This window comes from Symphalangus syndactylus, chromosome 6, assembly GCF_028878055.3.
Source record: "Symphalangus syndactylus isolate Jambi chromosome 6, NHGRI_mSymSyn1-v2.1_pri, whole genome shotgun sequence".
In the NCBI taxonomy this organism is placed as follows: domain Eukaryota; kingdom Metazoa; phylum Chordata; class Mammalia; order Primates; family Hylobatidae; genus Symphalangus; species Symphalangus syndactylus.
In genome coordinates this window covers 48,751,790-48,766,640 of record NC_072428.2, presented here as the reverse complement: position 1 = coordinate 48,766,640, position 14,851 = coordinate 48,751,790, and the positions used below count along the sequence as shown (strand labels likewise).

Sequence of the window (14,851 nt, the reverse complement as noted above, 5' to 3'; positions counted from 1 at the left end):
GGCTGTGTGAGCCTGCTCCAAACATCAATTATAACCCTAACCATTTTTATTGAGAGAAAAGAAGTTTAGAAATGGAATTCAGTGTGGGTGGGGTAAACAAAGGTACAGTTGCTTCAGACTTACCTTAATCAGTGGTTGCTGCCTACTTCGAATCTTCTTTTGCCAAACATGAAAGGAGTTAACACAGTATATAAATCACTGTTTGCCTCAGAACATACCAGATGATGGGGTTCAATTGTGACTCACTTTCTAAATTTTAGAACGCATACAGATCTTGCTCCCTAATCAACTTCCAGGTGCCAAACTGGCCTTTGTGTGGTGCAGTTCATGTGGCTGTGGCATGTCATCATACCTTGCCATTCTAAAACATGGCTTTTCCTCACTGGCTGCATTTACAGCTAAGGGGGTGTGGGATCGTTTTCTCCCTCACTGGTAGCGAAGAGAAGGGTTAAGTCCTGTAATGAGCAGGACCCCCAGCCTCAGATGCTGTCCCAGATAGGAAGATGACAGCACACACATAGGCCTGTGAGTGAAGGAAGGATGAATTGTGGATGGACTGCATTTTTTCTTAAACAACATACCCTGCCTTATCTTTATGGCCAGGATTGAGACAGTGTCTCAGTTTCAGAAGCCAGCCTGCTCATTAGGGTCAAATGCCAGGTCTGTTAAGTGTCCAGAGAGAATGAAAAGTGCTTTGGTCCCATGTAACAACTGTCACTGTATTGTGTGTGATAAAAGCAATATCCTTCTCTGTGTCCACTTCTTTCCTGGGCGGTTGGGTGCCGCTCGTACAGTCCCCATGGCACATTGTTGATTCCTCTGTTGTCCATGCTGTGTAAGGCCCTTGGGTAGCTGCTGTAGCTCTCCTCTCATTGCTGGGGAGCATGATTTAAATTCTACATCCCGGTTCATGCCTGTATTCCCAGCACTTTGGGAGGCCAAGGTGGGTGGATCACGAGGTCAGGAGATCGAGACCATCCTGGCTAACATGGTGAAACCCCATCTCTACTAGAAATACAGAAAATTAGCTGGGCATGGTGGCGGGCATCTGTAGTCCCAGCTACTCGGGAGGCTGAGTGAGGAGAATGGCGTGAACCCGGGAGGTGGAGGTTGCAGTGAGCTGAGATTGCACCACTGCACTCCAGCCTGGGCGACAGAGTGAGACTCTGTCTAAAAAAAAAAAAAAAAAAATCTACTTCCCACCATCTGCTTAGATGTCACCCTGATTTTTCACATGTCGCTTGGGATTTTGGCTTGGATTCTGGCTCTCTCTGTGTTCTCCCTGGCATGTTGCTTCTGAGCTTGGTGCACTTAAGCCCCATATCCCTGAGGAGCCCTGGCTCCCTAGGAGATACTGTGTCCCTGTGGGAGGAATGGATGTGGAAGACACTGAACGCACTGCATGTCATCAGACAGCATGTTTACCTCTGAGACCTGTGATACTATGATATACAGTAGCCCCCGCTTACCCATGATTTTGCTTTCCTGGGATTCGGTTACCCAAGGTACCGTCCAGTAAGGTATTTTGAAAGAGACGGGGCCAGGCATGGTGGCTCACGCCTGTAATCCCAGCACTTTGGGAGGCCGAGGTGGGTGGATCACTTGAGGCCAGGAGTTCAAGACCAGCCAGGCCAACATGGTGAAATCCTGTCTTCTACCCAAAATACAAAAATTAGCTGGACGTGGTGGTACACACCCATAATCCCAGCTGCTTAGGAGGATGAGGCACAAGAATGGCTTGAGCCTGGAAGGTGCAGGTTGCAGTGAGCCAAGATCATGCTACTGTACTCTAGCCTGGGTGACAGAGTGAGACCCTGTCTCAAACAAAAACAAAAACAAAACAAAAAATCACATTAACATAATGTTTTTACAGTGTATTATAATTGTTCTATGTTATTACTAATTATTGTTAATCCCTTACTGTGCCATGCCTAATGTATAAATTAAACTTCATCAGAGGTCTGTTGATACAGGAAACATTGTATTCTATATATAGGGCTTGGTACCATCCACTGTTTCAGGCATTCACTGGGGCTCTTGGAATGTATCCCCCAAGGATAAGGGGGGGCTACTATAATAAAAGAAGTATATATTTGGTCTCCTTCCAGTTTTGCTAGCACAGAAAAGGGGCAACTTTTGTTATTCATAATAAGCCCCTTTGAACCTTACTCAACTTTATGCTAATGAGGCGACTCCTGCAGGATGGGCTGGTTACCAGAGAAATCAACCTTGTGATTAGAGGGTTAGAACTTTCAGCCCCACTCCCAATCCTCCTGACTCCTACCTCGGGGAGGAGAGTGGGGCTGAAGCTTGAGTTCAATCACCAAGGACTCAGTGACCCATGATTGGATTAATCATATCTATGGAATGGAACTTCTATAAGAAACCCTAAATGAAGGAAGGGATTTGGAGAACTTCCAGGTTGGTGAACCCATGGAAGTGCTGCTGGGTAGCAGCCCTGGAGAGGCTATGGAAGCTCCATGCATCCCTCCCCACTCCTCAGTCCCTTGCCCTGTGCATCTCTTCCATTTGGCTGCTTCTGTGTTGTCAGAAACTACACATCAGCTCCTAGGATTCTTATGAAAGTACATTGTATGATAATGGATTTAAGTGGTTTTGTGGTCTTGTATGCATATGTGGAACCCTCTGTAATGTTTCCTTGTTTTGTATTTGAATTTTCAGGAAGAGGAAAATAGGCTGGCAAAAGGAGTCATGGCTTCTGATGCTAGTCATGCATTGTGAATAGGATACACCTTGAATCATGTTTCACTTCAGGCCAGCTCCCATGGGTCCACCCAGCTTGCTGTTTGCCAAGTACAAACTCATCGCTGGGCAGAGGGCCCATAGGTCTTGTTTTATGGCCGTTCTGTTGCGGGGGCACATAGCCTGGGTCCTCTGGGTTTGACACTCTGTCATGTTTACATCTGAGGCCACTTGATTTGTTAGGCATTGGCATCCAGGCCTCTGATGCGGTGGGTGTGATTCCCAGGCTCCTCTCATGCATTGCCCTTGTACTGCATATGTGAATTCCATGGAAGGCTTTGACTCATCTTGAGCAGCTGGGTGCTCCTGCGTAATCTCATCAACCATTTTGGCCTTTGCCAACTACATCCTGCCCTTACATGCTTCCCTGGCTTTCATGTGCACCACACTCTCTGCCTGGAACAACATTCTCCTCTTCACCTTCTGAGAAAGCTTCTATCATCCTTCAAGACCCAGGGAAGTTGCACACCTGCCTCTATCAACACACCTTGCACTGTGTCATAATTATTTGTTCATACTTCCGTCTCCTCCACTAGACTGTGTGGTTCATGGGGGCAGATACTAGATCTGATTTATCAGTATCCTTCTAGGGCCTAGCACAATGCTTCCTGCATGGATCTATCGATTTATTCGTAAGTATCTATCTGCTAGACAGTGGGGACCTAGGAGTAAACAAGGCAGACTGGGTCCCTCTGCCTCTGTGAGAAGGTGGCCAGTTAGCAAGGAAACAAATACATAGAACAAGATACTGTGGATTTGTTGTGCTTTGAAGGGGCTGCTTTACATGGTGCCGGGGGTGGTGTGGGGAAGCCCTCTCTGATACTTTGGATCTGAGACCTGAAGGATGAGAATAAATCAGCTGTGCAGACAACTAGGAAGTGAGCTCAGGGTAGGGGGATGGCAGGCGTATTGCAGACGAGGGAAGGTCTTGGAGGGCTTGGGAGCAGACAGGAGACCAGTGCTGCTGAAGCATGAGCCATGGGGGGAGAGATGTGAGCACGGCCTGGTCTGATCCTGAGACCTACTTCATAGGCCACAGTGAGGAGTTTGGAATTTTCCCCTTAGAGAAAGAGCAGTGGGAAGGATTTGGAGGGATTATTTCAAACTTTTGATATCCCTTATGCTGAACAGGTGAGAGTCTGCAGATTGTTTCCCTCCTTCTGCTTCCCCCCTTTTCCCTGCTGCCTCTTCTTTTATCCTGACCGAAGCTGGCCTCCATTCAGGCCCCAGGATTTCCACACCGTGTTCGCTCTATAGCAGCCTGGCCGCTCGTCTCACCTCGGAGCAGCTCTGTTCCTTGTTGCAGCCTTTTCTGGCTCCTGCCAGAGCCCTGAGGTGCCACTGAAGTTCCCCAACACCCTGCGAGCTCCCATTCTCATTCCCTCTAAGCTAACTGTGCAGTGGTTCTTGACCCCCAAGGCTGAATGCCTGCTTCTGAACCTTCCTTGGCCTTAGCACCTGTAAATCCCTGCTCTCTCCCCCTCCACAAGCATAGTTGCTTATCTTCCTTCCCCATGCCTGCCGCCTCCAAACGAACCAGCCTCCTGAGTTTATCTGGTTCTCCCTCCCTGCACCTACCTATTTTTGTGTTAAGTTTCCTCTGAGCTGGCAAAAATATGTCCTGATGTTATATCCTCATTTAAGAAAAAAAAAAAAAGCTAACATATTGAACACTTCGTGCAAAGGAATGTGCTTAGTGCTTTCTACATAATTTTAATCGTGACATCTATGAGTTAGATGCTGTTATCCCCATTTTACAGATGAGGAAACTGAGGCTCAGAGATCACACAGTACATAGCAGAGCTGGGTCTGAGCTCAAGCTATCTGACTTTGGGGCCTGTGGATTTAACTATTACTTCCTGGTGCAGTCCAGTGTGGTTCCTTGGTCTTGAGATCCTTATCCACACCATCTCCGAAGCCACTCCTGGGTGGTGCCCATTTTCCTCTCTTCACTCTAAATGTCCCACTTCACAGGAAAAACCGGCAGAGAGCCTCAGAACCACCTGTTTCCTCTGCTGCACCATACTTCAGTGTGCAGCTCAGAGCACAGCTCCCGTGCCTCTGTCCTCCACAGCATGTATGGCCATTCTGCACATGTGTAGATTTGCTGAATGAGCAAACAGCAACTCCTCCAGTTTACAGACGTGAGCTAATTCTCTTGGGATTACAAGTGCTATTGTAAATCCCTCCCTGCTACCCAGGGAGAGGGTGGGGAACAAGAAAACTAAGAGGAAGTGGCAGGAAGAGAGTTTAAACTAAAGACCTTCCTTGAGGTAGAGTTGTCCAGAGATGGAAGCAATTGCCCCAGGGACAGGGGAGAGGCATTGGGCAGTTCCCTTTTGCTATAGCTAGGGGATACAGCATTAAAGGAGTGGCTGGACTGTGTATCCTCGGAGGTGTTCATCTGCCCTGAAAAGATGGGATTCTGAACCTCAAATGGTGCTGGGTAGAGTGGATCTAAGATGGTCAGTTTTGGTGCTCCTGGGTGCTGTCTCTACATCCTTGTGGCCTGTAGACTTCCTAGGCGGTGCACCCTTTCCCAATTGGAGGAGTGGAAGTGGCATTTGAGCCCCCTTAGCCTGGCTCACACCCACCCAATGAAAGCACTGCAGGCCTAGGGCAAATGCAGATGTAAGACAGTTAAATGCCTGCAGGGATTGTCCCAGGCCCTGCCCTTGTCCTGCATTGCCTTGTACACCCTGACTGTCCCTGTTAGGTGCGCTGCTCTCCTACGCCACTTAGTGGAGCCTTTCACAGTGGGGTTGGAGCTTCTGGAACCTGGGACTCCAATTATTACACCTGGTGAGGTGTTAACAATTGCCGTCTTGCTGCCACAGGTGACTCTGGAGAGCCCTGGTGGTTTTTCATTACAGAAGTGAATGGGATTGTGTGCTAAAGATTCATGGAAAAACCACTCATGCCAGGAGGGAAAAGGCCACGGAGATACAGAAACTACATGTCGGCTACTATGATTCTTATGAAAACACGTTGTGTGATGATGGAATGAAAGGTTTTTGCGATCTTGTGTGCGTAACATGGAACTCTCTGTAATTTTTCCTTTGTTCTGTATTTGAATTTTCAGTAAGAAGAGGAGGAGACTAGGCAGCAAAAGGAGTCATGGCTTCTGATGCTCGTCATGCGCTGGAAGCTGCCCTGGAGCAAATGGACGGGATCATTGCAGGTACACCCAGGGAACCCCAGCAACCAAGGTCTCATCCTCCACATTCCAGAAATTGCTTCTCTCCTTTTTTTTTTTTTTTTTTGGCGTAGAGAAAAGCCCCTTTTGTTATATTTATTTTTCAGTAGTGTTATTGTATATGTCATCTCTCTTTTTTTTCTTTAATATGAACTTATACAACTCTCTGATGTCAGGTGTGATCGTTCTGGTCTCTGCTGAGACAGTGTGGATGTACCTACCATCTACCGTCTCATTTTGGATTCTGGCTGTGAGGCAGTTTGGGTTCAGTGAGACTGATTCTAATGTAAAATTTTCAGGGCTTTTCATGGCTTATTACAGCTGATCTGAAACTTGAAATCTAGCAGACTTTGCCACCTAATGCAGGTGTCAGCGTCCTCAGATGGTCTCCAGTGTGTTTCAGAGATGGGAGGCAGTTTTGTATTGATTCAATTAATGATTCGAATGTTCTTTATGCCATATTGTTTTTTATCCATCTCAACTGTTTGGTTTTAATATTTGCATTAGCCAGTAGGGGACGTTTTCTTAGAAAAGATCTAGCAAAGCTGTGGTTAATTTGAAAGGACTATCAATTAGCTGTTCCAGCTGATTCCTTTCTTCATGGGAGCAACCAGAAGCCTATATTGATTAGACCAAACCTTTTGTTGGAAATCTTTCCAGAAGGTCCCAAGTCTTCTGACTTTACCTGATACACTTAAGTGGCCTCATTGGTAGATTGGATGTGCTTCTTTGGGACTTTGCTCTTCATTGTTTGAGCTGTGGCTGGAAGAGAGCGTGGAGGAAGGTATTGGGCCAAGTGTCCCTAGACCCCAGGAAGTACACAGAGTACCTGACACTGCCCCTTCTCAGGCATTTGCTTTTCCTTCCCATTGGAGGGTTTCATCTGACTTACAGAGGGCTCTTGGTGTTTGACTCTGAAGTGGGAGAGTATGCCTGTGTCTTGCAGCTTCTTCAGGTGATTGTTGGTACCGTGATGTATTCTAGCTATCATCTGTCTGCTTCTCAATTTCTCAGTGGATAGAGGGCCTTTGAGAAGCCATGACTAATGTCTTGCTTTTCAGAGGCTCCATAGACTGGGATGTCATGATGTTTAATACTGAGCATCAACTTGATTGGATTGAAGGATGCAGCAAAGTATTGATCCTGGGTGTGTCTGTGAGAGTGTTGCCAAAGGAGATTAACATTTGAGTCAGTGGACTGGGGAAGGCAGACCCACCCTTAACCTGGGTAGGCACCATCTAATAAGCTGCCAACTAATATAAAACAGGCAGAAAAACATGAAAAGTCTAGACTAGCTTAGCCTCCCCACCTACATCTTTCTCCCATGCTGGATGCTTCCTGCCCCCGAACATCAGACTTCAAGTTCTTCAGCTTTAGGACTCAGACTGGCTTCCCTGCTCCTCAGTTTGCAGACGGCCTATTGTGGGACCTTGTGGTCTTGTGAGTTAGTACTACTTAATAAACTCCCCTTTATATATATATATATATATATCCTATTAGTTCTGTCCCTTTAGAGAACACTGGCCAATACAGATATCCTGTTCTAGGTTAGGGTCTCTGATGCCTTATTGAGGAGAAAGAGTCAAGAAAGTGGATTTCCTAGCAATCCTTTTAGAGATACTGACCTGCGAGCTCCTCGGGGTCTCACGTGCATTGGGATAAGAGCCACAGGATCATTCCCTGAGAATGCCTGAGGCAGTCAGCACTTCAGAGCCTTCAGCCAAAGAGCAAAGGGGAGACTGAGCGAGCCCCTGGCAGACCTCTTCGGTGGTTGTCAGGGAGGGATGAAAATACTATCTTTTCTCTACGTATTATCTTTGCTGCTTTGTCAAAGGTCATTTGATTATATTTTTGTGATATATATTCAGGTCTATTTCTGAACTCTCTATTCTGTTTCATGGATTTATTTTTTCTTTCACCAATACCACACTGTGTTTATTACTGTAGCTTTATAGTAAGTCTTGAAGTTGGGTACTGTCAGTCCTCCAATTTTGTTCTTCAGTGTTGTGTTGGGCTACCTTTTACCTCTTCATTTAAAATTTAGAGTCAGTTTTTTGATCACAAAGTAACTTTTTGGGATTTTGATTGCGATTTCATTTAACTTAGATCATGTTGGGAAGAACTGACACTTTCACAATGTTGAATTTTTGAGAGAAGAATCAGACTTCTAAAGAAAAGTAGCCTTGTGTGGGGTCAGTACCTCTTTCTGCCTCCTGATTTCTCCATACAGGCATTCCTGAAATGACAGAGCCTCTGGCAAAATTCATTTTGTCTCTGAGAGACATTACGTGGCTGGATCCTTAAGGCCTTGCCTTGACCCAAGATCTGCAGTTGAGAATCTGGGATGTGTGTGGAGAGAGGGGCCCTAAGTGTGGGTTGTGTGAAACCCAGGAGACCTAATCTTCTGATCTTCCAGTACAAACTGCTCTATCCTTCCATTTCCTTAGTCCTCCATCTTGGAAGGTTCCATCTAGAAGGGCTCCTGGGCTTCTCTGTCTGGAACAGGTGTGAGAGTTTTATAGAGAGAAGGCATTCTTTGCAAATTGGTTCTTTGCAGGTTGGTAGGGAGGAATACCTGTAGCCAGACTACTTGTTTGAAATCCTAGCTCTACAACAGGTTATTTGAATGGTCTGTGCCTCAGTTTCCTCATTTGAAATGAGAATAGTAATAATACCCATCTTAGAGAGTTGCCTGTTTTAACACATGTAAGGTGCTTAGAACAGTGCCTGGCACATAGTAAGCACTATAAAATGTTAGCTCTTGATAGATTAATGAGGGACTAAAAATAATCTTTATCATGTTGAATCTTTTCTGGGGACAGGGTAGCATTCTCGTTTATTAAAGCTCTTATTTGTCCCATCTGAGTTTTGTGGTTTTCATCGCATAAGGCTTGTGCATCCATTGCTGGATTTGCCCAGGGTCTGCAAAATTGATACGTAGTCTTCTGATTGCTCTCTGCATCTATTCTTGCTCCCTTATAGACTCGTTTCCACAGAGCTGCAGAGTAAACCTGAAAATGTAAATTAAGTCATATCACTCCTCTCTCCAAAACTCCTCAATGGCTTCCCATCTCAGGATAAAGTTTAAAGCCCTTACCATGGACAGCAAGGTCTTAGCATGACTTGGCTTTCACGGCCCTTTATGCATCCCTTTTACGTTCCCAGGACGTATCTCACTTTAACCATGCACTTGCTCCCCCCCTCTCCTGGAATGCCCTCCTCCAGATCTAGGCTTATGCTGAAATGTTACCATATCGGAAGGGCTTCCCTGACTGTGTCTATCATGCATTCCCACATAACTCTGTTCTTCTATCTTGTTTATACTTCTTTATAGCACTTACCTGACCTATTACATTCATATTTGCCTCTTTGTTTATTGTCTGCCTCCTGCACCAGCATGTAAGTTTCTTAAGGACAGAGGCTCTGCCACTGTATCTCCAGTGCCTTAATTGGTGGTTTTAGGCATTTTAGTTAATAAGCACTTAATATATGTTAGATGTATTTTTTCATTTGCTTTTGTGACTAGGATCTCCTTTTCATTGGTTAGGAGGTATACATACAGGTTTCTGTATACATCTTCTATCTGGCTGCATACAGAACTTCATTTATTTTCTCTACTTTCAGGTTTGTTTTACTGATTCTTTTGGAATAACAAATTACTATTTTGTTGTTGTTGTTGGAAGACTAGTAGTTTGTATGTCCCATGAACCATCCCTGAAGTAGTAACTTGCTCACACAGATATTTGACAGGAGCTATTTGACAGATTATTCAACATTGAGTTTACTAGTGAGTATCTGGAGGGCATGTTTTCTATGCTATTCTTGAGAAAAAGAATGATCATTCTTTTGAATGCCTTATTCAGGATACTTTTTCTCAAGATTGCTGAGGACATTTTTCCTCATTTTTATAATGGCATTAAGATGGCTGAACCAAATTGGGCCAAAGAGGTTAAGAATTTTTGTGGTTATTAACATGGACTACAGAGTTGGACTGTAGGGGTTTGAATCCCAGCTCAGCCGTTTAGTGCTGGCTGTGGGATCTTTGGACAAATTGCTTAATTCTTCTGAGCCTCAATTTACTTATTGATAAAATAGCAGTAATAATAGTACCTGTCTCATATTATTGTGAGGGTTGAATTAATGCAAATAAGGCACCTAGAAAGTGCTTAATTGGTTTAAGTTATTTGTTTTATTGATATTAGTATTAAATTATTTTTACCCCCCAAGATCATAGTGCTGAGATTTGAGTCCAGGGCCATCTGAGTCTCTTCCAGGCTCCTTTTATTCCTGGCTTGTTTTTATGTTGATGCTTGGGGCTGTCTGTAGGAGAAAAGAATTAACTGAGGGAAGGATGCTTTTCTGGTCTTGCTCACAATCCCTAAGCCAGAGTGGTTTTGTTCTTGTCTCTCTTACATTATTTCTTCCAAGCAAGGGTTCCTTTGCTTAAGGGTGGCACAGCTAAAGAAGTTTGAAAACTGTGGCACCACATCACGATACCACAGATCCTGCAGAAATGACATTTTTGTATGAACATTTAAATCTTCCTCTCTTTATATTCTCTTATTAATTTTAGATTGCATGATGTCAAGTAGTGCCACCACCACTGCCAAAACACAACTGCTTTTCCATCAAAGTACTCAAGTACCCAAAGAATGTATTTTCTCACAGTTACCACGTATTTCAACGGGAAAAACCTTTATGGGCTTCCTGGACCTCCCAAATAGTAACCACTTACACAAAAACAATACAGATTCTTACTAAAATGGATGTAATGTATTCAGTGATCACTAATAATCATATACTATGTAAAAAGGAATTGCCTTTTATTAATTACAGTAGGCTAGGTTACTGTTTACTTTCCAAAACTCCTTCTAAAAAGAATGCACTTTGGGCATGTGATATCAGTGTTTATGTAATTAAGCTTTTAGTGCAAAAAAATGTCCGTCTCCTCCTCCATCAACTAAAACAGTGCAAACCAGTGCGGGATGATTATCACTCCTGTAAACAATCAGACCAGGAGTACTCTGAGAAGACATCCTAATGCACAAGTGGTAAATACGCCCCTCCAGAGCGATGGTGTGATGGCCTTTATCTCAGGTGGTCAATGCTTGGGAGGTGTGAGAGATAGAAATTGGTTCTTGTAAATGCAAAAAGAAATGACGTGTAAGCAGGACTATTAAATGAAACTCCTTGTAAAGTTGAATTCTTGAAATCTGAATGGCTGAATCCCAGGTAACTATACTAGACTAGACTAGACTAGACTGGATTGGGACTATACTAGATTGGGACCTCAGTATTTTAATATCAGAAAGTTGGGAAAGGGTGGCTGTTAAAGGCTCTAGGACCTGTGTCAATAATGACTTGGTTCTAATATGAAAGACCATTATTATAGTTTCCAGTAGGATGTTAACCTTTGATCTAGTCTTCTCCTGATTAGTCCCCGTGATTCTGCTTGCAAATTACACTATAATTGAATTATACTGTTGACAATTGAAATTGAACTATATATTGCTTAATTACCTCCCTCTGGATGGCCCAGAGCAACTGCCACAGACACTAATTTTGCATGGAGCTTAATTTGTGAACTGACAGGTTCAGTGGCTACTTTGTCAGGCCACTTCTGGCAGGGGACCAAAGAGCCACGTGGTCAGGACACAGAAGGCCACTTATTCCTCTTGGCTGTGCAGGAGGTTACTCATGCAGTTATATACAAGCAGTACTCACTGAGGAGGAATAGTTAAGAGGAGTTTGTTTTATGACAGTTTAAGAAGTTGCCCTGTCAGCTGGGGCCTTTCTGCCAACTCTGATTAGCGTCTGGTCTGGGTTTGTAAAAAGAAAACAACAAAAGATTGTGCAGGGGCCGAGCAAGTTCTGATCAAGACTGAGATTCTTCAGATTGGCTTGTGAATGAAGTCAGCTGTGGTGCTGAGGACTGTTTAGTCCATACTCTGAACGGTCCTTGACTGATCTTGTCCCTGGCTTCTCTGAGGTGGAGCAGCATATAGCAGTCATCAGTATCAGACTCGCTGTTTCCCATTGCAGGTTGGGAGAGCCCTGCTAGGACTTTGTTCAGAAGAGTTGAAGTGGGGGTTTTAGGAGTGTCTAAGGGGCAGAGCTATCAAAGACTGCCCTTGGTATGAAGAGGTCAAAATGGCTACTGGCGCACCCGCTGTTTGACAGCCCTCATTCCATTTTTCCCTCACTGGTAGACCCCGTCTCCCAGTCCTTTATGGAACTGTGCCTTCTTTTCCATTCTCTGAAAGAGTTTGGATAAGGCTGGAACTATGTGTTCCGTAAATATTTGCTATAGTTGTAGGTATAGGAACTGAGCTGCAAAACTGTGTGGGCCTCGTGTATTCTTGTTTGAAGATTTTTTTCTTTTAATGGTGTGGACAGGTTTTAATTTCTTGAGTCTTGGCAAGTTAAGTTTTCCTAGAAATGTGTCCATTTTACTGAGGCTTTCCATTTTGTTAGCATCAAGTTGGCCATTATATTTTATCTAAAATACTTTGTTAGATTAGAATTATTCTTTAATGTTTGATAGAATTAATATGTAAAAGCATTTGGCCTGGTGTGTTCTGTGTGGAAAAAAAATTTAAACTACGATTAAATTTCTTTATAAGATGGCCGGGTACAGTGGCTCACGCCTGTAATCCCAGCACTTTGGGAGGCCAAAGCGGGCGAATCACAAGGTCAGGAGATTGGGACCATCCTGGCTAACACAGTGAAACCCCATCTCTACTAAATATACAAAAAATTAACCGGGCGTGGTGGTGGACACCTGTAGTCCCAGCTACTCGGGAGGCTGAGGCAGGAGAATGGGATGAACCCAGGAGGTGGAGCTTGCAGTGAGCCGAGATCATGCCACTGCACTCCAGCCTGGGTGACAGAGCCAGACTCCATCTCAAAAAATAAAATAAAATAAATAATACTTGACTCTTAGAATGCTTTAATTCCCATCACTGCCCCATCTTCCACATTATTTTTGTTCAGTATTCTAGTATCTTTATATTCTCCAAATTATTGTTGTTTTAGTTGACAGCATTTTGTTTAACAATTTTAACAACCTCTCCAATCATAGTTGATTCTTTCATCCTGCTTCTTTTTTTTGCATGATACAGTTTTCTTCCTTAAAATTTGATAGTCTGCCAGTAATAGATTGTATTAGTCGTCATTTGAAAAATGTCCTTAAATGTTCATAATCTTGAATGATAGTTTATCTTGTACAGGCTTGTAGGTTGGTCACTATCCATAGGTGTTATTTTGTGGTCACAGGGATTTATTGCTAATGAGAAGTCTGGCGATCTGTATCTGTCTTCTGTCTCTGGTTGTTTTTAAACTTATTTATCTTTGGTGTTCTTCAGTTTCACTGTGTTGTTTCTTGGGTGGATTTGTTTTGATGTATCATTTCTGGGACTCAGTGTCTTTAAACTGAGAGGACTCAAGTTTTCCATTCTGAAAAATTCATAGCCATTTTCTTTGTTGCCTCTGCTTCATCCTCTGTATTCTTCTGGAATTCCTGAAGAATTGTGTTGGACCTTGTCATCCTTTTTTAATTCCATGCTTCCTAACTCCTCTTTTATATTTTTCACTTATGTCTCTGTTTGCAGCATTCTTCAAATCTATCTTCCTCTCCAATAATTCTCTCATCTGCTATTTAACCTGTTCACTTAATTTTTAATTTGCTTGGCTGCATTCTTTATTTTGGTTTTTATTTTTTTTTCAGATTTTCCTATTTTTTAAAATCATGCTTTCCTTTTCTTTAAGGTTTTTATTTCTTCCTTTTCTCCTTTAATTATGTAAAACATATGAAATATGCCCAAATATTCCCAAATAGACAAAATATTTACTCATAATATTAATATTAATGTTATTGATTTAGTTACATGTTTAAGCACTAATTAAAAGTCTTTCAGTAATTCAAAATAATATGTTAATTTATGAACTTCTTGTCTCATTGGCACTTTTTTTTTTTTTTTTTTGAGACAGAGTCTTGCTCTGTCGCCCAGGCCGGAGTACAGTGGTGTAATCTTGGCTCACTGAAACCTCCGCCTCCTGGATTCAAGCAATTCTCAGCCTCCTGAGTAATTGGGATTACAGGTGCCCACCACCATTCCCATCACTGGCACATCTGATGAAATAATTTCATTCAAGCTTTTTATATTTATCTTTGTTTCTATCATTATGAGCGCTCTTTTTGAATAATCCTGGCATTCTAGAGCAGTTGTAGAGCATTTGGGGATGCAGATTCATATTTGTAGGTCTGGGATGGGATCCGAGACTCTGTATTTCTAATGAACTCTCAGGTTTTGCTATTGCTACTCATGTGGACCCCACTTTTAAGTGGCAAGGTTTTAGAACACACCATCCTTACTTCGAATTTGTTTTAAATACAACACTTTTAAAATTCACATATGATGCTGTCATCAGCTATTTCATCTCATGCCAAAGAACTCCATTTACATGGTAAAAGATTAGACTTTAAAAGTTTATCTTGTCTATACGTCTTAATTGTACAACATATATATTTTGCACGAATGAAGATAGGCTAAGTTATATTGCAGTGAGAAACTACTCAAATGTCAGTAGTTTGAAACAGAAACACAAAGGTTTATTTCTTGTACACATTGCAAGTTCCCTGAGATCTGCCAAGAGCTCTGGTCCTTGTCATCTTCACTTGAACACAGACTGATTGAGTCTCCACTATTGCTGGAAGTCAGGGAAGGTGGAAGGGATGTGAGGAATTGTGTACTGGTTCTTAGACTTTCTCCCACAGTGATACACATAGTTTATGTTTATTGGCCAAAGGAAGTTATGTGACCATGAGTGACTTCAAGGGACAGAACTGTAAGCCTACTATGAATGCAAATAGAGGAGAACAAAATATCTGAA

The 14,851-nt window shown here is 43.0% G+C and overlaps 1 protein-coding gene across 9 annotated transcripts in view; it reads left to right on the top strand.

The window, feature by feature from the left end:
• PPFIBP2 (PPFIA binding protein 2) overlaps positions 1-14,851 on the top strand; it is a 143,899-nt gene that overhangs the window by 30,368 nt on the left and 98,680 nt on the right. For all 9 annotated transcript variants that reach the window (XM_063641101.1, XM_063641100.1, XM_063641098.1 and 6 more), the window contains exon 2: positions 5,846-5,944. In XM_063641101.1, coding sequence (XP_063497171.1) covers positions 5,881-5,944 — 64 coding nt within the window. In that variant the 5' untranslated portion in view covers positions 5,846-5,880. The remainder of the gene's footprint in view (positions 1-5,845; positions 5,945-14,851) is intronic.